Source organism: Hypanus sabinus, chromosome 17 (genome assembly GCF_030144855.1).
Source record: "Hypanus sabinus isolate sHypSab1 chromosome 17, sHypSab1.hap1, whole genome shotgun sequence".
Classification (NCBI taxonomy): domain Eukaryota; kingdom Metazoa; phylum Chordata; class Chondrichthyes; order Myliobatiformes; family Dasyatidae; genus Hypanus; species Hypanus sabinus.
Window position 1 is genome coordinate 67155950 of NC_082722.1, and position 23663 is coordinate 67179612.

A 23663-nucleotide genomic window follows, 5' to 3' on the forward strand; every position below is an offset into this window, starting at 1 on the left:
GCCCCTAGCTAGCAAGTACTGGCGCAGCTCCTCACTCATAAAGGAGGACCCTCTATCACTGTGGATATAGCAGGGATACCCGAACAGAGTGAAGAGCTGGCGCAGGGCTTTTATGACGGACGTGGCAGTGGTGTCGGGGCAGGGGATGGCAAAGGGGAACCGTGAGAACTCGTCAATAACACTGAGAAAATAGACATTGCGGTCAGTGGAGGGAAGGGGGCCCTTAAAGTCAACACTCAGGCGTTCAAAAGGGCGGGTGGCCTTGACAAGTTGTGCCGTGTCAGGACAGTAGAAGTGCGGTTTGCACTCGGCACAAATTTGGCAGTCCCTGGTCATCGTCCTGATGTCCTCCAGGGAGTACGGCAGGTTCCGAGCTTTCACAAAATGGTAAAATCGGGTGACCCCCGGATGGCAAAGTTGTGCATGAAGGGCGTACAGCTGGTCGAGCTGTGTGCTAGCACATGTTCCCCGGGATAGGGCATCAGGGGGCTCATTGAGTCTGCCAGGCCGGTACAGGATATCATAGGTGTAGGTGGAGAGTTCTATCCTCCACCGCAAAATCTTATCATTTTTGATCTTGCCCCGCTGTTGGTTGCTGAACAGGAACGCAACCGAGCGCTGGTCGGTCAGCACAGTGAATCTTTTGCCAGCAAGATAGTGCCTCCAGTGCCTAACAGCCTCCACTATGGCCTGGGCTTCTTTCTCCACCGCGGAGTGCCGAATTTCAGAGCCTTGGAGGGTGCGAGAAAAGAATGCTACTGGTCTGCCTTCCTGATTAAGGGTAGCAGCCAGAGCGAAATCGGAGGCATCACACTCCACTTGGAAGGGAGCGGTCTCGTCCACTGCATGCATCGTAGCTTTGGCAATGTCCGCTTTAATGCAGTTGAAGGCCGCGCAGGCCTCAGCAGAGAGGGGAAACGAGGTAGACTTGACCAGGGGGCGAGCCTTGTCTGCGTAATGGGGGACCCATTGGGCGTAATAGGAAAAAAACCCCAGGCACCGTCTGAGGGCCTTGAGAGTGGTGGGAAGAGGGAGCTCTAACAGGGGGCGCATACGTTCGGGATCAGGCCCAATAACCCCGTTTTCCACGACATACCCAAGTATAGCAAGGCGGGTGGTACCAAAAACACACTTGTCCCTGTTATAAGTAAGGTTCAGAGCTGCGGCCACTTGGAGAAACCGTTGGAGGTTGGCGTCGTGATCTGGCCTGTCATGACCACAGATGGTGATGTTATCCAGATAGGGAAATGTGGCCTGCAGTTGGTACTGGTCCACCATCCGGTCCATTTCCCTCTGGAAGACAGAGACACCATTCGTGACACCGAAAGGGACGCGCAGGAAGTGATAGAGCCGGCCGCCCGCCTCGAAGGCGGTGTAGGGGCGGTCCTCTGGGCAGATGGGGAGCTGGTGATAAGCGGATTTCAGATCTATTGTCGAGTACACCTTATACTGAGCAATCTGGTTGACCATATCCGCGATGCGGGGTAGGGGGTATGCGTCAAGCTGCGTAAACCTATTGATGGTTTGACTATAGTCCACCACCATCCTATTTTTCTGCCCAGTCCGAACAACAACCACCTGGGCCCTCCAAGGGCTTGTGCTCGGCTCAATGATCCCCTCCCTGAGCAGCCGCTGCACCTCCGACCGAATGAAGGCCCGGTCCCCCGCGCTGTACCTCCTGCTTTTGGTTGCCACAGGTTTACAGTCGGGGGTCAGGTTGGCGAACAGCGGTGGGGAAGGGATCTTGAGAGTGGAGAGGCTGCAAGTGTCGGTAGCGCAGCTGTTGGCCTGGTTCTGGATGGGATGTGTGTGTCCGTGTGTGTGTGTGGTCAGTAGCGGGGTATGTGAAGAAGTCCCACAAAACTGAGGATTCTTGACAGTGAGTGGTGGGAGGGGCCCGTCGTATACCATAGTCACACTTTCGAGATGGCTCTGGAAGTCCAGCCCCAATAGCACAGGTGCACACAGATTAGGCATGACCAGCAGTTCAAAGTCCTGATATACTGTGCCTTGCACCACCAAAGTCGCTACACAACCCGCCCGGATGTCTGCGGACTGCGACCCAGAGGCCAAATGGAACCTCCGACTGACCGGCCGCGTTGCAAGTCCGCAGCGTTGCACTGTGTCCGGGTGAATAAAACTCCCAGTGCTGCCCGTGTCAAACAGACATCCAGTCCAATGCCCCTCCACCTGGATGTCCATCATGGACCTTGCAAGCTGGTGTGGGGCGCTTTGGTCGAGAGTCACAGTGGCCAGAGTTGGATCGCCGTCGGGGTACCCGGTCAGCATCGGAGGGTCGGGGGCGGGGCATGCTGACGCCGACAAAGATGGCCGCTCACATCTGGGGTACCCGGTCAGCATCCGAGGATCGGGGGCGGGGCGTGCTGACGTTGACAAAGATGGCCGCCCACATCCCGGCATGCAAGATGGCGGCCCCCACGTTTCACCCGCAGCGCTGCACTCCGCTCGAGGTTGAGACTTACAGACCTTGGCGAAGTGGCCCCGCTTTCCGCAGCTGGAGCAGGTCGCTTCTCGCGCTGGACAGCGTTGTCGAGGATGTTTCTTTTGGCCACAGAAATAACAAGGCCCGAGTTTCTTACGGGCCACAGCCGTGGTCTGGGTCGGGGAGCTCGTGGAATGGCGACTGGCGGCGGCGTTGGCGAATTCGCTCCCGGGAGCCAGCGGTGGCGGGGTCTGAGGCGTCCACGAAACCGGCGGGGAATCGCGCGACTGGACAGCGTCGGCGTTATGCCGCGCAGCTTCTAGAGCGTTGGCCTTCTCTATCGCCGAGCTTAAGGTAAGATCCGAGTTCTCCAGCAGCCGCTGGCGCATGTACACTGACCTCAGTCCCGTCACAAAGGCGTCTCGCACCAGCAGCTCTGCATGCTGTTCTGCCGTGAGCGTCTTGCAGTCACAAGCTCGGACGAGTGTCTGTAGTGCTCGGAGAAACTCAGCGCACGATTCGCCAGGCCGCTGTTGCCGGGTAGCTAAGCGATGTCTTGCGTAGACGGTGTTCACCGGCCGCAGGTACTGTCGTTTGAGGGCGTCCAGTGCCCCTTCGTAGGTCAGCAGGTCCCGGATAAAGGAGTAAACTTTGGGGGTGACCCTCGAGAGTAGGATTCTGTGCATAACGGCGGGTTCAGTCGCACGAAGCTCCGCCAAGTACGATTGGAAGCATGCAAGCCAGTGTTCAAAAGCGAGAGCTGCGTCAGGGTCTTGAGGGTCCAAATCCAACCGGTCCGGACGCAAAACGGGTTCCATGTTTTAAAACTTCCAGTCAATAAAATTGATGCACCATCAATAACTCACACTGAGACGTAGGCGAGATATCGGCTTTTATTGACTGGAAGAAGGAACCAGGAGTGAGTGTCTATCATACAAGGTCCTGGAGACTGAGGCCGAGCGTCAGGCCGCAGGTCTCCTTTATACAGGGGCCTGTGGGAGGAGCCACAGGAGCAGTCAGCAGGGGCGTGTCCCGACAGGCACATAGGTAGAGTAGCTCCTGTTTGCAAGATGGCAACCCTTGGTATTTAATTAAGATAGAATGCTTTTGTCACTGTAAGCTCATCTGTAGCAGGCTAGTCATGTTGACACCAGCATCAAGGGATGGTGACTCTTATACTGAAGTGTACATGATTGTAGTATGGGGTACATTGTATTCTTGATCTTTCAATATATGTCATGATGGCCCTTGAACTTAGATAAGCCTGCTCTGCACTTTCCCTCTACCTGTTACAGTATATTCTGCATTGTGTTTCTTTTCACTTTTGTACCTCCCCAAAACTTGTTTCCGGAATGATCTATCTGAATGCAAGCAAATAAAAGCTTTTCACTGTACATGTGACAATGATAAACCAATTACTGATTAGTATCTTTGTTGTGCTTTGCATACCTCACTGGGGACTAGTCTGACTTGTCATGGCTCATTGTTAAACAGTTCTTGACTTTATTGAATACCATAAAATTTGTGTAACGTGAAACTAACAGAGAAATGGACCCTCTGCCTGGTTGACAGTTTCAGACATTATTCCCGTCTATATATTTACAGAATAATGTTTTGCTGCCGAGATTTCAGAATGTGATGGGTTTAATTTTCATCTGATGTGTGTTTTAATTATGATTTAAAAGTTAAATAACTAGGATTAAATGCAGTAAACAGGAAAGTGAGTATAATTTTTATGTTGGCATGTTTAATTAGAGCTATTAAATTGTGTTAATTAACCCCTTGCATAGACGCTCCCTGTATTTGCAAATTTCCTCCATTGAAGCAATACTCAATGGAATGTGATAAAAGCAGTGGAGTTGAAAAATACTGACATACAATAGGAAGAAGGAACATTTTATTCTAGTAATATTTACCCTCAGTAACTATGTTTTATTTATGCATTTGATAGCCCAGTATTTATTTGGAGGTATATTCTTGGCTAATTTTTATAATGGTCATGATGTTATGTCGGCTAAGTATAGTCTTGATCTATGGTTCAGGCACTCCTTCCACACAAAATTAAGATTTAAGATTAGTTTTATTTGTCACATATACATTGAAACATACAGTGAAATGAGTCATTTCCATCAACGGCCAACATAGCCCACAGCCTGCAAGTGTCCCAATGCTTCTGGCACTGATATAGCATGTCCACAACTTACTAATCCTCACCCATACTGTATGTCTTTGAGATATGGGGGCAAACCAGAACATCTGGAGAAAACACATGCAGTCACAGGAGGAACACACTAACAGTGGCGGAAATGAACGCTGATCGCTGGCGCTGTAATAGCATTATGTCAACCACTTCACTACTGTGCCATCCCACTTTTCCGCTCCTTGGTCTAATTTTTGATCCATGCTGTAATACTGGACTGTGAGCATCCCTTAATAACAATGTCAACAGCTCCTTCTGCCAAATGGCTGGTTAAGTGTTGACTGATTATTTTTATGACAAAGCAATCTAGGGCAATTTTAACACCATTGGATTATTGTCAATGTTGTGATGAGGCTGGAACAGCCTGGCTGGTGGTTATTTGGTTTTGGAGTGCCCCAATGTACTAACATCACCATCACAGTCAATGCAGACTGCTAGAGTTGCTGAAGTAGTGGATAAATCTGATGAAAGTGATAAAATCTGATATAGTTTATATTGACTTTTGTCCAGAAGCCTTTCGATAAGGTGCTGGACTAGCTTACCAGCAGCATTGAAACCCATGGTGTAAATGGGATTTTGGATGGGACAGATGAACATTTGATTAGAAACATCTGAGATGAAGCAAAAGAAATGGAGTCTGCTATGAAAGAGTTGCAGGAACATTTATAAGTATGTTTTTAGGCTAAGGAAACAGTTACATAGATATATAGGAGAGGTCTTGGTCGTTTGGAGAAAGGAAAACTGAGGGGAGATTTGATGGAAATATAGAAAATGATGAGTCTAGGCAGGGTGGATAATGGAGTGCAGTTCCCTTTGGTGGAGGACTGGAAACTGCAGGCTTAAAATAAAAAGAGAAAGAATTAGTAGTGACTTGAAGAAAAGCTTCAATACACAAGATGCCTTTGGAATCTGAAATGCTTTGCCTGTGGATATGTTAGAGGCAGACTTATATTGTGTCCTTGAAGAGAAAATTTGAAAAAAAAAATGGTGAGGGAAGTCTTACATGGCTATGGAGAAAGAGTTGACGAGTGGGTGGAAAGTTGTTGTGGAGTTGAAAGGCTAAAAGATCTCCTTCTGTGCAGTAGCCATTCCATTACTACATGTTGTCTGGCTCTGTGGAGGTTTCTAGTGTTCCTGGATATTTGAATATGGATTTAATTGATTTTGCTGACTTTTATGATGGTCGTGATCTTGGGAAGAAGCCATCTTGGATAATCCACTGGATACTTCTGTTGAACATAGTTGAACATAGTTACAAATCCTTGTACAAATCCTTGTACTTAGCATTCACCTGTTGGCTCCTGTCTTTGTGGAGAGTGGAGATGGCCTTGGAGTCGTCTCCTTCCATTGCCTGCTTAATTGTCCACCACCATTCACTCTCGTCACCCTTGGGATATTTTACTTTGTTGAAGGCATTCTTTCATTGACTCATTAAACACAGCTTCTTTCATTGACTCAGTTAAGCGGGATTACCTCCAAGTTAAAGATTGATAGAAATGCTTTACTTTGTCCTGTTTGATAATGCTATTTTCAGCTGTTTATGAGGTATAAATTACCATGCTGACTATGTAAAAGATTTTTTGACTGCACTGTAGAGTAATTAATTGCATCTGGTAAGTTTGCAAACTTGTCAAAGATAATTCCTCTTGACACGGATCGCAATGCACATCTCAAAGAGTTAATGTCAAAAAAGAAATTATTTTAGCTGAGCATCACCCTAAATGTAAAACTTATTTTGATGAGAAATTTTATATTATTCTTTTTAACAGAATAACTGAAATCAATGCTGGTCAATCATATCAGTAATATTTTTGCTGCCCAGGGCACACAGTCTAAAATGTTTCACCAGCTTTTAAAATGTTTAAGATTGTTGCTTCCTTGAGTTGTAATTCTTTGCGCCAGGGAGAGCAATCTCTCCTTATGTAGTCTAATTTTAAATCTGAAGACTTCCTGCTCCAGTTGTGTGCTCATAAATTTCTTCTTCACTTTCTCTAGGATCTTAACACCTTCCTAAGATGACATGAAATTATTTTGTTATTCATTAGGAGCTGCTTATCCTTAAAATAATGGAAGTTGTAATGATTGCTTTCTTTTGATTGATGGATTTCTTCTGATTAGAGACTGGGTTCTCAACCTTTTTTATGTCATGGATCCCGACCATTAACTGAGGAGTCTATGGATCCTAAGTTGGGAACTCCTGGACTAGAGGGTTTAGAATCTGAATCTTCACGGCACAGAAGGATACCATTCAGACCATAAAGTCCATGGTCACTCCTTGTACGACAAACCATTCATTTTCTTACAGCCATGAAAGTCAATTTCTCTCAATTTCACAATTAGAGGCAGGAGCGCCAGACTGTAACTTGCATAAAAATAAGTTTTCTTGAATCCTCTTGTCTCTTCTGCCCTTCGGTTAGCGATGTCACCCCTGTTTTTGAGAAACCTGTTAAAGTGAACAACAGCTCTCTATGTTGTTCTGTTTAAGTCTGACCTGATTTAGCATACCACCTTAAATTTCTTCTCAACCTTCTTTACTGCAAGAATGTAAAAAAGATAATACAAGAGTAAGCCACTGAACTCTGTAGGTTTGGTTGTCATTCAAGGGAAGAAATGGGTATGGGGAGTGGTTGGGTAATGGCAAAGGTGTAGGTTTGAATGAATTACAGAACAGGCTTGAAAGACTGTATGGTATAGCTGCCCACCTATTTGCAACGGTTGAAGTTAATTGTAATTCACAAGTACATGGATACACAGATGCAATGAAAAACTTACTTGCAGCAGCATCACAGGCACCTGGCATCAGAAACACAGCATTCACATGGAAAACAAACCTAGGGTTGGTAGGTCTTTAATTATGCTGGTTGCTCTACTGAGGCAACAAGAAGTATAGACAGAGTCCATTGATGGGAGGCTGTTGTTGTGGTGTGCCAAGCTGTAGCTATAATTCTCTGTGATTTCTTGTGGGCACGTGCAGATCATTTGCCATTACAAGCCATGATCTATCCTGATTAGATCCTTTCTTTGGTGCATCAATAAAAATTGGTGAGGATCAAGGGGAAAATACCAAATTTCTTCAGCTTTCTGAGAAAGTAGAGGCACTGGTGAGCTTTCTAGATCATGGCATCATTTAGTTGGACCAGGGTGAGCTATTGGTGATGTTTAATTTCAGGAACTTGAAGCTCTCAACCCTATTTTGACTTATGTATTGTTGATGTAAGCAGTTGCATGTGAAAAGTAAGATTGCATGGTGTGAATGGTGGGGTCGTTGGTGATTAGACGTTACCTTCTTGAGGTAGAACTTCATGTAGATACTGTCAATGGTTGGAGGGATGAGCCTGGGCTTAGTCCACTATTCTGCAGCTTCTTGTGTTCCTGGACATTCAAGCAGCCATACTAGACCATGTTGCAACAAGTCAGGATGCTTTAAACATTACATTTGTAGAATATTTTGGTGGAGAATTTGTTGGCATGGCAAACCTCCTTAATCTTAAAAGAAAATAAACACGTTTGCATACTTTAACCATTTTATCCATTTTTGGACACTGATGTTTGTTTTTGTTTTGGATTTCAGATGGATGGAACAAAATATTTTTAACAGTGTTAAATTATTTGTAGGAATGAAATGGTCAACATAATCTTTATTTTTTGTGATTGACTTTGAAATTATCATTATTTCTGTCCTCATCTGTCATTTTCTGCCCTTTCTCAATAGTTTACGTGAAACTAAAAATCAAAGTTCAAAGTACATTTATTATCAAAATACATGTATGTCACCATATACAACTCTGAGATTCATTTTCTTGAGGGTATTCACAGCAACTACAAGAAACATAATAGAATTAGTGGAAGACCACAGCCAACAGGATGGACAATCAATCAATGTGTAAACAAAACACCAAACTGCAAATACAAAAAGAATTATAATAATAGATAGATAGATAGATAGATAGATAGATAGATAGATAGATAAACAAACAAACAAACAAACAAACAAGCAAGCAAGCAAACACACAAACAAACAATGACTATTGAGAATATGAGATGAAGAGTTCTTGAAAGTGATCCCAAATAACAGCTTTGTGTTTTTGGATATACAACATTTTTAACCCAGCTACTACTATTGTACTCTGGGCATAGTTTCTACATCCACAAGATCATTAATAATGGATTTAAGATTTATGACAGGATAAAACCATGACAAAGCTTTTAGCAAGAATGTAAATCAGTTTTCACTTACAGAAATAATTTTTTTCCCTTTGAAGAAAAGCTTTGTTAAAAAGATTTTTATGGCTCAATGGAAAATGCTAGTATTTATGAATAAAAAAGGTGCTCAATGGTTGAATAAAACTACATCTACTATGGACTCTTAACACCGTTCTCCCTACTTTTTATGAACCATCTTTTTATGAACATCCATAATGTAATCCATTTAAGGAAGAATGCATTGCATGTTGTGGTTCAGAAAAGCTTTTAAGAGTAGTTGTTTTGTTTTGTGTTAACTTTCCTAAGTGCATGCTTCCTTCTGCTGTGTTACACTTCAGATGTGTATTTACACAGCAGTTCACAATTCAGATTGCTGGAATTACTTTGGCAAATTGCCTTGAACTCAAATAACTCAACTGGTAGTCTCAAGATAAGATTGGAGTGGTGTGAAATGAGTAAATTACCTACCCAAAAAAACTTTATAAATGGAGTCAGCGAAAACACAAAACTTGTAATTTACAACTGCCAAATGGCTTCATCAAACTTGTCATCTCAACAGCTCAGAGTTATCAGCACTTTATTTCATGAGCTGTAGAGTGAATATGGGCCATTTCACTTGTTTTAGTTGTTTTTTTTTCTTGTCATTGAAAATGCACTTTGCCAATAATTTGTTATAGAGGCCAGCCCATATAAGGTACTCTGCTTTTCAATATTTGGATGAGGGTTGGCTATTTTTCATGATTTGTAAATTTGTCCATTTGTGTTTTATTTCAGCATAAAGCTAAAGTAGAAGCCATGATTCTGGACCTGTCTTCCCTCCGAAGTGTCCAACAGTTTGCTGAAGCTTTCAAGGCAAGGGACCTGTAAGTTGCATTCAAAAACTTTTACTTAACTGACACTGTCTGGTAAGGGTGGGGGCGGGGGGTCTACTGCACAGGACTGAAGTAAGCTGCAGAGAATTGTAAACATAGTCAGCTCCCCCATGGGCACTAGCCTCCGTAGTATTCAGGACATCTTCAAGGAGCGATGCCTCAAAAAGATGGCATCCAGCATTAAGTACCCCCAAAACCCTGGTCATGCCTTATTTTCATTGCTACCACCAGGAAGAAGGTACCCTTCTGCTATCCGAATTCTGAACAGCCATTGAACCCATAAATACTACTTTACTACTTTTTAATTTCTATTTTTGCACTACTTATTTAGTTTAACTATATATATATACACACTTACTGTAATTTTGTTTTTCTCTATTATGATATATTGCATTGCACTGCTGCCATAAAGTCAACAAATTTCACGACATATGTTGGTGATACTAAACCTGATTCTGATTACTGGTTTTGTTTAAAATAAAAACACTGCTATTCTGGCAACAATAACTCCGTTTATGCTTCCTGCTCGAGTGACTTTTATAATAACCAGCTTTATTAGACTAACTGATGTGGCTTTCCTTTTAAATGAAATAACATAATTTATTACCTCTGAGAACACAAATCCTTCCATTTGGTTACATTTGTCCTGACCCTCAATCTGAATTTGAAGGAGGTTTATAATCTGTCGATTAGACTCTGGTGAATCCCCTCAAAATACATTAAACTAAACACAGAAAGAAGATGTTGAGCTGAGCTCTCTTTTTTTTTGATTGGCTGACATCTTTAAGGTGTTCTGCAAACTTTGTTTGTAGTCCTGTTTTAATTTAAGACAATTGCTAATCCCATTATCTAGTGATGATGTATAACTATTCTTTCTCTCGTTTGCTGTGAGGTTAAAATCAGTAAAAGGATTATTGCCTTGAATTTATTTTTACAATTATTTTAATATGTAGTATATCATATATTTTGATCCAATCCCATCAAATTTCCTTCTAATTGACCCATTTCACTTGATAGAACACATTTTGTAATGAAGGAACAAAATTCTGGAGAAATTCAATAGATCATGCAGCGCCTATGGAGGGAGCAACAAAGTCTGACTTCTCCCCTTCCTTTCCAATCCTGATTGAAGAGTCTTGGCCCAAAACGTTGACTGTTTACTCTTTTCCATAGATATAGCCTGGTCTGCTGAGTTCTTCCAGCATTTAGTGTGTGTTGCTTTGGATTTCCAATGTCAGCAGGTTTTCTCATGATTGTGATCTGTGGAGGATCATCTTGGGTCGAAAACCTTCATTTGGACAGGAGATGAAAGGTCTCAACCTTAAACATCATGTGTCCATCTCCCTCTATAGATGTTGCCTGACTTACTGAGCACCATCAGTATTAGTGTATTGCTCTTGATTTCAGCGTTTGCAGTCTTTTTATCCAGATTTTGTAGGTGCTAAAAAAATGCTTTGATTGGAAGATTTATTTCTGTTTCTTGGTGCTTTGACCAAATGCTGCTTTCTTCTATTTGGATGGATCAGTACAACAGATCTAGTCCTAACCACAACTTGAAATGCAAACATTGCATTCTGCTTCATAGTAAACATACATGGCTTGTGTATTAGAGTCATAGAACACCGCAACACAGAAAATAGCCTTTCAGCCCACCTGGTCTGTGCTGAACTATTTTCCTGCCTAGTCCCATCGACCTGCACCCAAACCGTAGCCTTCCATACCCCTCCCATCCATGTACTTATCCAAATTATCTGTGTATGCTTTTAAGTAAAGTATCCTGTGATCAATTATTTTCCATGAGCACAGAACATACAACAACACAGCACCGGAACAGGTCACAGCCAACAATGTCTGCAATAAATATATTGCAAAATTAAATTCAATCTCTTCTGTCTGAGCATGACTCATATTTCTCAATTCCCTGTCACCGAAGAGTATTTCAATCGCAACAAGAGAAAATCTGCAGATGTTGGGAATCCAAGCAATACACACAACATGCTGGAAGAACTCAGCAGGCCAGGGAGCATCTATGGAAAAGAGTACAATCCTGCTGAAGGGTCTTGGCCTGAAACGTTGACTGTACTCTTTTCCATAGATGCTGCCAGTCCTGTTGAGTTCCCCCAGCATTTTGTGTGTGTTGACTGAAGAGTATTTCTTCCAATTTCTGGAACTGCTTTAATGAGTTACATATCTGAAACCAGGAATAAGGGGTGTACTCGATGATTTCAGGGATGATTAATATTAGCTTTAAAATTTTGGAGGATAAAAACATACTTGGGTGTGGCCCATGGAATCAGATCCTACTAAAAACTATGACACAAGGACTATAAGAGTCAAAGTTTCATGGGTTGGTGAGGGGTGGGGGTGTGGGGAATTTGCCTTAAATTTAAAAAGGTAGTGAATGAATATTTCTGATCATGTCACTGAGCTTCTTTACACAATTGATACTCAAAAATTCCACATATAGTGCAGAATTAACCCAATATGTGACTCAGCTACTAAATTCGGTGAAGGCTGTATCTCATTGTTCCTAATTTAATAATATTTGCATGTACACTCTGTTGGGACAGTTGGAAAGATTATTTTAAATAAAATAAGCCACAAAATAATAGGCCAAGACCACTCTGTGATCACAAGTCGCAGTGCCAAATATGCACAGTTTATGTTAGTTAAATCAACATTCACAAGTGGAGTGTCTGGCTTACGTCCTTTGGTTATGTAAAAGGAACTTGAGACAAAAGAATTTGTTTTGGAATTAAATGGAAATTTGAAATTCATGTTAAAACAATAATGTTTTCATTTCAGCAATTGCAGGTAAGTACATTTGAAAACTTAACCTGGTTCTTAAAATCTAAAAACAAGATTCTGGAGATGGTGGAAATCCAGGAGAACATACACAATATGCTGGAGGAACTCATTAGGTCAGGTAGCATAAGTGGAAAGGAATAAATAGTCGATGTGTTGGGCTGAAACCATTCATCATGAGTCCTGATGAAGAATTTCGGCCCTGAGCATTCCACTCCACAGATGCTGCCTGACCTGATGAGTTCCTCCAGCATTTTTTTGTGTTAAAGTTTGAGATTTTTAAAGTATTATATGTATACATCTTGTTGATCAGATAAAAACAACCATCGGGGGAGAAACTCCCCCCCCCCCCCCGCAAACAACGTGGCAAACTGCTCCAGTTATGTGACAAGTTGTTTGTGTTTTTTTCAAGTATCCTCGGCTAATAGCCATTCATGTGAAGTAGGTATTTATGCTAGAATGCTAAAAATCATCTTTAGAGGAATGCTGTGAGTGGATCTGTTGTTGTCCCTCATTACTTGTTCTCTCATTTTTCCTTTATATATGTAAAATTATGTTAACTTATAATAAGAAGAGCATGGTTTTAATAGGGATTTTGAATTTGCTGGAAAAAATTAGTCCTTTTACCTCGGTACATATTGCAGCAAGAGAAGCAAACTCATTTTTATTTTATAAAGACAGGAGATTTTGCAGATGCTGGAGATCCAGATAACATACACAAACGCTGGTGGAACTCAGCAGGTCAGGCATAAAGACTCAACATTTTGGACAAAGACCCTTCATCGGGACCTTGGCCCAAAATGTCAACTCTTTATTCCTTTCCATAGATTCTGCCTGACCTGCTGAGTTCCTCCAGTATTTTGTGTGTTACTCATTTTTTTAATACTCATCTTATCAAAATTTAGAAGCTACAGGATGCATTACTAAGATTAACCCAGGGAAAACCCTCAAATGGCTTGAGTCAAATCTTGAACAAAGAATGATGGTTGTTATTGGGTGTTAATCATCCTATTTCCGGTATATTACTGTAGGACTGCCATATGAAAATGCCCTAGGCCCAGCCAAATTTTGTAGCTTAATCATTCGCACTTCTTCAGTTTTAAGATAATTGAGAAATGTATCACTCTATTTGCACCTACCCAGATATTGACCCAGTTGATGCCACCATATAGGAAGGACTGAACAATGTTTGGGCTTGAGCTGATAGGTAGTAAGTAATGTTACTAGTGCATGATTTTCAGGCAGTAACCAACTGAATTAAGTTACACTTGCATTTCTGGCACTGAGACATCCATGTGCTGGAGAATTCCCACAATTGAAGATCTTGTAGCGATGTGCTACACACATGTAGTGCTGTACCCCGTGTCTGGGCATGACTGCTGTGAACTGCGGTGCTAGAATCAATGGAAAGTCCGCCAGGATTCTTGTGAATTCATTGTCCAACGGTGTGATGGAGTCCAGGTGTGGGGCCGGCAACTTGGCTTCACCCAGGGAGAATGTCTGGAAAGTCTCAGCATGTACCAGTCTTTTCCCTTGCAAGTCAACCAGCAGGCTGTGAGCTCGCAAGAAGACCGCCCCCAGGAGTGGTTGGGCCACCACGGCCAGTGTGAAGCCCCACATGAACCGGCTGACGCTGAACTGCAGCTGCACTGTGCGGGCCATTTGCAGCCCTCAGGGTGGGTTTTGGTTTTCTGTTGCAAGTGTAGTACTCCGTCGGGGGCAAGACGCTGATCTCGCTCCGGTGTCGACCAAGAAGCGGCGTCCCGACTGTTTGTCCCAGACGAGGCTGTCCTGGTGGCCAGCCACCATAGTCATTAGTGGCAGCTGGCCCCTATAGGGCGGGCGACAATGGCGGGCTTTTGTGCCCCACCGCTGGTGGTAGAAACACCACTGTTCACTGGCTTCCTCACTCCTGCCCCTGTGTTGTGTGCGCCCCCCTGCCGGGCCTGGTCTGGTCTGCTGTTGGGCACGTGGCCTGGTAATCTGACGGACGGGTGCCACGCTCTCCCTCTTGGCTTTCCACAGCACTTCTGCCCGGGCTGCCACCTTCCGGGGTTCACTGAAATCTGCGTTGGCCAGCAGCAGATGTATGTCCTTGGGCAGTAGCTCTAGGAACGCTTGCTCGAACATGAGGCAGGGCTTGTGTCGGTCAGCCAGGGACAGCATTAGGTTCATCAATGCTGATGGCAGTCTGTCTCCCAAACCGTTCAGGTGAAGCAGGCAGGCACCCTGCTCACGCCATGAGAGGCCAAAAGTTCCAATGAGCAGTACCTTGAATGCTTCATATTTGCCTTCTTCCAGGGGTGACTGTATGAAATCTGCAACCTGGGCGGCCGTCTCCTTGTCAAGGGCACTCACCACGTGGTAGTAACGCTTGGACTCAGAGGATATCTACCGAATCTGGAACTGGGCTTCTGCTTGGCTAAACCACACGTGTGGTCGCAGCGTCCAGGAAGTCGGCAGTTTTAGTGAAACTGCGTGAACAGATGAAGAGTCGGTCATCTTTGGTCCAAATCCCATTTGGACCGTCGGGGTCACCAATGTAGCGATGTGCTACACACAGCGCTGAAATAACGACACACAATCGTTAGGTCGTTTCGAGACTAGTTTATTCAAACTTCGCGGCGCTGGCATTTAAATCCCTAGCGCCCGCCCACTCCAGGCGGAAATGACGTCAGAGGTGCATTACCAAAGTCTCCCCCTGCGTGCTGGCTGTTTATGAGCCGGTTTGCCTGCGCAGAAAGTGGGTCGCCACAATCTCACTTTAAGGTCTAGTCCTGACAAAGGGTCTCGGCCCGAAACGGTGACAACACTTCTCCCTATAGATACTGCCTGGCCTCCTGTGTTCCACCAGCATTTTGTGTGTGTTGTTCATTTAAGGTCTGTTTGTCTTGTTATTTCATGTTCTAGTTATTTATTACTATTTATTTATATTGCATTTGCATACTTTTTTATTCATTGATCCTGTTTATAATCATTGTTCTGTAGATTTGCTAAGTATGCCCACAGGGGAAAAAATCAGTGTTGTATGTGGTGACATGCATGTACTCTGATAATAAATTTTACTTAAAACTTTGAACTTTGAGTAGAAACTCAACTGGACCAGCTTTCCAAAAATGCAGACAAGAGGTGGTCAGAAACAGGCAATTTACTGCCAAGTGACTTGCTTTCTTGTTTGCCCAGTATTTACAAAGAAGTATGGATTAGTAAGTATGCCGATGATACTAAGGTAGGAGGTGTTGTGGATAATGAGGTGGGTTTTCAAAGCTTGCAGGGAGATTTATGCCGGTTAGAAGAATGGGCTGAACGTTGGCAGATTGAGTTTAATGCGAAGAAGTGTAAGGTTCTACATTTTGGCAGGAATAATCCAAATAGAACATACAGGGTAAATGGTAGGGCATTGAGGAATGCAGAGGAACAGAGAGATCTAGGAATAACAGTTCCCTGAAGGTGGAGTCTCATGTAGATAGGGTGGTGAAGAAGGCTTTTGGAACGCTGGCCTTTATAAATCAGAGCATTGAGTACTGAAGTTGGGATGTAATGTTAAAATTGTACAAGGTATTGGTAAGGCCAAACTTGGAATATTGTGTACAGTTCTGGTCACCGAATTATAGGAAAGATATCAATAAATTAGAGAGAGTGCAGAGACGATTTACTAGGATCTTACCTGGGTTTCAGCACTTAAGTTACAGAGAAAGGTTGAACAAGTTAGGTCTCTATTCATTGGAGCGTAGAAGGTTGAGGGGGGATTTGATTGAGGTATTTAAAATTTTGAGAGGGATAGATAGAGTTGACGTGAATAGACTGTTTCCATTGAGGGTAGGGGAGATTCAAATGAGAGGACATGATTTGAGAGTTAGGGGGCAGAAGTTTAAGGGAAACACGAGGGGGTATTTCTTTACTCAGAGAGTGATAGCTGTGTGGAATGAGCTTCCTGTAGAAGCAGTAGAGGCCAGTTCAGTTGTGTCATTTAAGGTAAAATTGGATAGGTATATGGACAGGAAAGGAATGGAGGGTTATGGGATGAGTGCAGGTAGGTGGGACTAGGTGAGATTAAGAGTTTGGCATGGACTAGGAGGGCCGAGATGGCCTGTTTCCGTGCTGTGATTGTTATATGGTTATATATGGTTATATGGTTAAGCATTTAGTAGAGTAATGAAATAAGTCTCCACTTACCTGGATGAATACAACAACAAACCTGTTCAAAATGAACTTGAAAAACCAGTCAAATTGATTGACATCTCGTCCATCATTTTTGGTATTAGGTGAATGACAGCAACTTGTTAAAGATTCTCTGTCACCTACACCCTATGCTAGGATACCTTCTGCTTGGATGGATCAAGGTACAAGCACATGGGAATAATGACACTTTTAAGTTATGTATCACTCTGACTTGAAATGCATCACTGATACAATTCACTTCCACTTTCTCAAAACTTCAGAAGTCCATATTTGAACTATCTTGCAGCACAATGAGAGTCATTAAAGTTAGTGGTCCACTGTCATTGTAGAAGGCTGACAAGTTTTGGACTTGTCAATGGTGTGCAAGTCAAATAAAATACATAAAATAAAGCAGCTTCATTTTGTCAGGTTCTTTCATTTAATTTTTTCTTGTAGAAGGCCAAGGAAGATCTTGGCCAAGTATTGATACATGGGTTTTGTGAATGAACATGGTGAGGAAGTTTGCCTTGTATTTGCTTTGTAAGTAAATCCCAATATTATTTGTGTGTTCGAGTCCATCAATTGACAAATATTCATGAACATTGCCGTGAAACAACAGATGAGTGAAAGATATGTTAGATTAAGGAAACCATGATGATTTCAGCCTAGTGTGCCTCCAAGTGCCCCCAAACTTCATCCTCAAAAATGGACTTCATTTTGCTAACCACTGAGGTCAGCCTAACTGGCCTTTGATTTCCTGTCTTTTACCATTCCTCCCTTGTTAAAGAGTGGAGTGATTTTTGCAATTTTCCAGTCCTCTGTAACCATTCCAAATTTGAGTGATTCTTGAAAGATCTCTAGCAACATAGAAACATAGAAAAACTGCAGCACGGTACAGGTGCTTCAGCCCACAATGCTGTGACAAACATATAGTTTAGAAATTACCTAGGGTTACCCTTAGTCCTCTGTTTTTCTAAGCTCCATGTACCTATCCAGGAGTCTCTTAAAAGACCCTATTGTATCCACCTCCATCACCGTTGCTGGCAGCCCATTACATGCACTCACCACTCTCTGTATAAAAAACTTCCCCCTGACATCTCTGTACCTACTTCCAATCACCTTAAAACTGTGCCCTCTGGTGATAGCTATTTCAGCTCTGGGGAGAAGCCTCTGACTATCCACATGATCGATGCCTCTCATCATCTTATACACCTCTATGAGGTCACCTCTTATCCTCCGTTGCTCCAAGAAGAAAAGGCCAAGTTCACTCAACCTATTCTCGTAAGGCATGCTCCTCAATCCAGTTAACATCCTTGTAAGTGTCCTCTGCACCCTTCCTATAATTTCCACATCCTTCCTGTAGTGAGGTGACCAGAACTGAGCACAGTACTCCAAGTGGGGTCTGACCAGGGTCCTCTCTAGCTGTAACAATACCTCTTGGCTCTTAAGCTCAATCCCATGATTGATGAAGGCCAATGCACCGTATGCCTTCTTAACCACAGAGTCCATCTGTGCAACAGCTTTGAGTGTCCTATGGACTCGGACCCCAAGATTACTCTGATCCTTCACACTGCCAAGAGTCTTACCATTAATACCATATTCTGCCATCATATTTGACCTACCAAAATGAACCGCCTCACACTTATCTGGGTTGAACTCCATCTGCCACTTCTCAGACCAGTTTTGCATCCTATCGATGTCCTGCTGGAGCCTCTGACAGCCCTCCACACTACCTACAACACCCCCAACCTTTGTCTCATCAGCAAATCTACTAACCCATCCCTCCACTTCCTCATCCAGGTCATTTATAAAAACCATGAAGAGAAGGGGTCCCAGAATAGATCCCTGTGGCACACCGCTGGTCATCAAACTCCATGCAGAATATGACCCCTCTACAACCACTTTTTGCCTTCTGTGGGCAAGCCAGTTCTGAATCCACAAAGCAAGGTCCCCTTGGATCCCATGCCTCCTTACTTTCTCAAGAAGCCTTGCATGGGGTACCTTATCAATTGCCTTTCTGAAATCCATATACACTATATCTACTGCTCTACCTTCATCAATGTGTTTAATCACTTTCTCAAAAGATTCAATCAGGCTTATAAGGCACGACCTGCCTTTGACAAAGCCATGCTGTCTATTCCTAATCATATTATGCCTCTCCAAATATTCATAAATCCTGCCTCTCAGGATCTTCTCCATCAACTTACCAACCACTGAAGTAAGACTCACTGGTCTGTAATTTCCTGGTCTATCTCTACTCCCTTTCTTGAGTAAGGGAATAATAACTGCAACCCTCCAATCCTCTGGAACCTTCCCCATCACCAATGATGATGCAAAGATCATTGCCAGAGTCTCAGCAATCTCCTCCCTCACCTCCCACAGTAGCCTGGGGTACATCTCGTCTGGTCCTGAAGACTTACCCAACTTGATGCTTTCTAAAAGCTCCAGCACATCCTCTTTCTTAATGTCTATATGCTCAAACTTTTTAATTTGTCGTAAGTCACCCCTACAATCGCCAAGGTCCTTTTCCATAGTGAATAATGAAGCAAAGTATTCATTAGGTACCTCAGCTATCTCTTCTGGTTCCATACACACTTTCCACTGCCACACTTAACTGGTCCTGTTCTCTCATGTCTTATCCTCTTGCTCTTCACATACTTATTAGAATGCCTTGGTGTTTTCTTTAATCCTACTTGACAAGGCCTTCTCATGGCCCCTTTTTGCCCTCCTGGTTTCATTCTTAAGCTCCTTCCTGCTAGCCTTATAATCTTCTAGATTTCTAACATTACCTAGTTTTTTGAACCTTTCGTAAGCTTTTCTTTTCTTCTTGACTAGATTTTCAACAGCCTTTGTACACCATGGTTCCTGTACCCTACCATCCTTTCCCCGTCTCAATGGAATGTACCTATGCAGAGCGCGACGCAAATATCCCCTGAACATTTGCCACTTTTCTGCCATACATTTCCCTCAGAACATTTGTTCCCAATTTAGTCTTCCACGTTCCTGCCTGACAGCTTCATATTTCCCCTTACTTCAATTAAAAGATTTCCTAATTTGTCTGTTCCTATCCCTTTCCAATGCTATGGTAAAGGAGATAGAATTGTGATCACTATCTCCAAAATGCTCTCCCACTGAGAGACCTGACACTTTGCCAGGTTCATTTTCCAGTACCAGATCCTCTCCTCTTGTAGGCTTATCTCCATATTGTGTCAGGAAAACTTCCTGAACACACCTAACAAACTTCACCCCATCTCAACCCCTTGCTCTAGGGAGATGCCAATCAATATTTGGGAAATTAAAATCTCCCACCACGACAACCCTGTTATTATTATTTCTTTCCAGAATCTGTCTCCCTATCTGCTCCTCGATGTCCCTGTTACTACTGGGTGGTCTTAAAAAACATCCAGTCGAGTTTTTGACCCCTGCCTGTTCTTAACTTCCACACACAGAGACTCAGTAGACAACCCTTCCATGACTTCCTCCTTTTCTGCAGCTGTGACACTATCTCTGATCAGCTGTACCTCTTTTGCCTCCCTCCCTGTCTTTTCTGAAACATCTAAAGCCTGGCACTCTGAGTAACCATTCCTGCCCCTGAGCCTTCTAAGTTTCTGTAATAGCCTCAATATCATAGCTCCAAGTACTGATCCATGCTCTAAGCTCATCCGCTTTGTTCATGATGCTTCTTGCATTAAAAATAACATTTCTCAAATGTTTTGTCTTGAGCACATCTTTCTCTACCACTTGCCTATCCTCTCTCTTGCAATTTCTCCAAGCTTTCTCTATATGTGAGCCAACTGCCCCTTCCTCTGTCTCTGCAGTTCAGTGCCCATCCCACAGCAATTCTTGTTTAAATTCACCCCAATAGCCTTAGCAAACCTCCCTTCCAGGATAGTAGTTCTCATCGGATTCAAGTGCAACTCATCCTTTTTGTACAGGTCACGCCGGCTCCAAAAGAGGCCCCAATGATCCAGAAGTCTGAATCCCTGCCCCTGCTCCAATCCCTCAGCCATGCATTTATCCTCCGCCTCATTCTATTCCTATACTCACTGTCGCGTGGCACAGGCAGTAATCCTAAGGTCCTGCTTTTCAACCTCCTTCCTAACTCGCTGTAGTCTATTATCAGGACCTCCTCCCTTTTCCTACCTATGTCGTTGGTACCAATATGCACTACGATCTCTGGCTGTTCTCCTTCCCTCTTCAGGATACCGTGAACACGATCAGAAAAACATCCCGGACCCTGGCACCTAGGAGGCCACTTATCATCCATGTTTCTTTCCTCCATCCACAGAATCGCCTGTCTGACCCCCTAACTATAGTGTCCTCTATTATTGCTGCCTTCTTCCTGTCCCAACCTTTCTGAGCCACATGGCCAGATTTTGTGCCAGAGGCACGACCACTGTTGCTTCCCCCAGACAGGCCATCCTTCCCGATAGTACTCAAACAGAACTACTTATTGTTAAGGGGAACAGACACAGGGGTACTCTCTAGTATCCTCCCCTCTCCTCTCCTGACTGTTAACTGTTTATCTGTCTCCCAAGACCCTGGTGTGACTACTTGCTTATAATTCCTCTCTATCACTTCCTCAGTTTCCCTGACCAGACGAAGGTCATTGAGCTGCATCTCTAGTTCCCTAACGCAATCCCTCAGGAGCTGCAGCTCAACTCACCTGGTGCAGATGTGGCTGTCTGGGAGGCTGGGAGTCTCCAGGACTTACCACATCTGACACGCTGTACAGAACACCGGCCTCACAGACATACTTCCTGTTTCTTCACAGGTAACCTACCTCACCTCGACCTGTAGTCACCGAAGCCCGAATGAGCCAAAGCCCTACCACTCTGCCTCAGATCATTCTGTCTTTGACAGCTCCGCTAGGCCGTGTCTCCCTTATATGTCTGAACCTTCCTTGCTATTTAACTCACGATTGGTGCTCCAGTTATATCTGCTGTTAGGCCACGTATAATGGACAGACACTGTCGAAGCTTCCTTTTTAAATAACTGCCGCCAACCTGCAAGAAATTGCACTTGGTTAAGCTTGACAACGCTGATGGGCCACGTACAATGGACTAACACTCTCTTCCGGCACCTTTCAGAGTCCTGGGATGTAGTCCATCTGGTCCACGTGACTTATCTACCTTCAGAATTTTCAGCTTCCCCCAAAATAATTTCATATTCCAGGAGGTTGTAATCAAACGTCTCCTCATGAGATAGACTGTTTTGGGGTGTTGGCTCTTTGACCGAATAGCAGCAGCAGGAGTGTGTGGACAACTGGTGCAAGGTACTGGAAAGACTAAGAAAAGAGCAAGCATGAGGGAAGAAAGACAGACTCTTTTGTGCAGTACCTTCCACAAATTTAATACATCCCAAAAGATCTCAAGTAAACTTCTTGTGAAGTGTACTTAACTGGTGTTACATAGGAGAGTTCCTAATATTGATGGAGATTAAAGATTAGCTTATGTGTCATATGTACATTGAAAATGCAGTGAAATATGTAATTTCCGTCAAATGAAATCAGCAAGGATTGTACTGGGTGGCCGTTAAGTGTCGCCACACTTCTGGCATCAACATAGCATGCCCATAACTTACTAAGCCTAACCTATGCATCTTTGGAATGTGAGAGGAAACCAGGATACACAAAGGAAACCCATGTGGTCACAGGGAGAATGTATCATTTCCTTTCAGGCAGTGATGAGAATTGAAGCTCAATTATTGATTGCTAGCTGGCACTGTAAAGTGATATGTTCACCCCTATGTTACCGTACTGATGCACCATCAATAACTCTCCGAGACGTGAGGTGAGATATAGGCTTTTATTGGCTGGAAGAAAGAACAAGCAGCAATTGACACACTGCATCCTGGAGACTGAGGGCAGGGCTCAGGCTCCAGTCGCCTTTATACCGGGGTCTGTGGGAGGAGCCACAGGAGCAGTCAGCGGGGGGGGGGGGGCGTCCAGACGGGTATATGTAGTTCACCACACGTACCATGTAGGGTTTACAGTTGAAAAGTAACTGAGTAGATATCTGCTTCTCTTTGATGAACGTTGTGGGATCTCTGTTTGGGATGATACACAAATGCCTTGGTTTAAGCTGGCACACTCACTCACTGCCCTCTGACTACAGACCTTTAAAATTGTAGTGGTGCTGCTTTGGAATGCTAGAATACGTGGAAGTAGATTTAGACCCGCAATCTTTGTAATTGGAGGCATTGTGCTGCCATTGAGCATGAAAACTAGAATTCAGAGAGGAAATAAAACAAAATATACCATAAGTTCTCATCATGTGCAAAGTCAGAAGCTTATAATTCATCGGAATGAGATTTTAATAACCAGAGCACTAAATATAGACTGTCTTTTGCCAAAGAATAAGGTACATTCAAATTTTAATTCCTCTACTTTGTAATATGCTCTGTTTTTTCAGATTTTACTGAGTAGATGACTTAAACTGGCTGTTAGTGAAAAACTAAAAAATGATAGACATGTAATTTGTATTGTTTACAATTTTGAACTGCTGTTTTGAACAGAGTTCGTCAATTGACCCAGGCAGACCAATTCTTGGCTGGATAGTTTATCGGGATGTCAATGTAATACAACTCTCTCATTGTACAACAGTCTTTCACTGTAATGCACTCTGGTAAACCACATGATACTTGTATGTTGATGGCTGATTTACTGAGTGCCACTGAACTCTAGACCCAAATAAACAGTTGGCTTGGAGTTCATCTGAAACCCTTAAGTTAATGTAAATAATAAGGTCTTTTAATGCAAATTGTGTAATTACGATTCTGTTGTCACCGATGCTTGTTTATGCAAGTTGCATCCTTTTGAGGAAGTCTGACGATTAATAACAACAAAAACAGAAACCTATCCCTTCTCTTTTGCATTCCCCATTCTGACTTCTTCTTCTCATCTGTCTATCTCCTCTGCTTGATGCCCATCCTTCTTCCTTTTCTCCTATGGTGCACTGTCCACTCCAATCAGATTCCT

At 43.4% G+C, this 23663-nt stretch overlaps 1 protein-coding gene across 4 annotated transcripts in view; it reads left to right on the forward strand.

Moving 5' to 3' along the window:
* The window catches only part of wwox (WW domain containing oxidoreductase), a 1112408-nt gene that overhangs the window by 296878 nt on the left and 791867 nt on the right, over positions 1–23663 (forward strand). For all 4 annotated transcript variants that reach the window (XR_009516344.1, XM_059993260.1, XM_059993262.1 and 1 more), the window contains exon 6: positions 9621–9709. Coding sequence is in view for 3 of the 4 variants with exons in the window: in XM_059993260.1 (XP_059849243.1) it covers positions 9621–9709 (89 nt within the window). In the remaining variant the exon portion in view is untranslated. The remainder of the gene's footprint in view (positions 1–9620; positions 9710–23663) is intronic.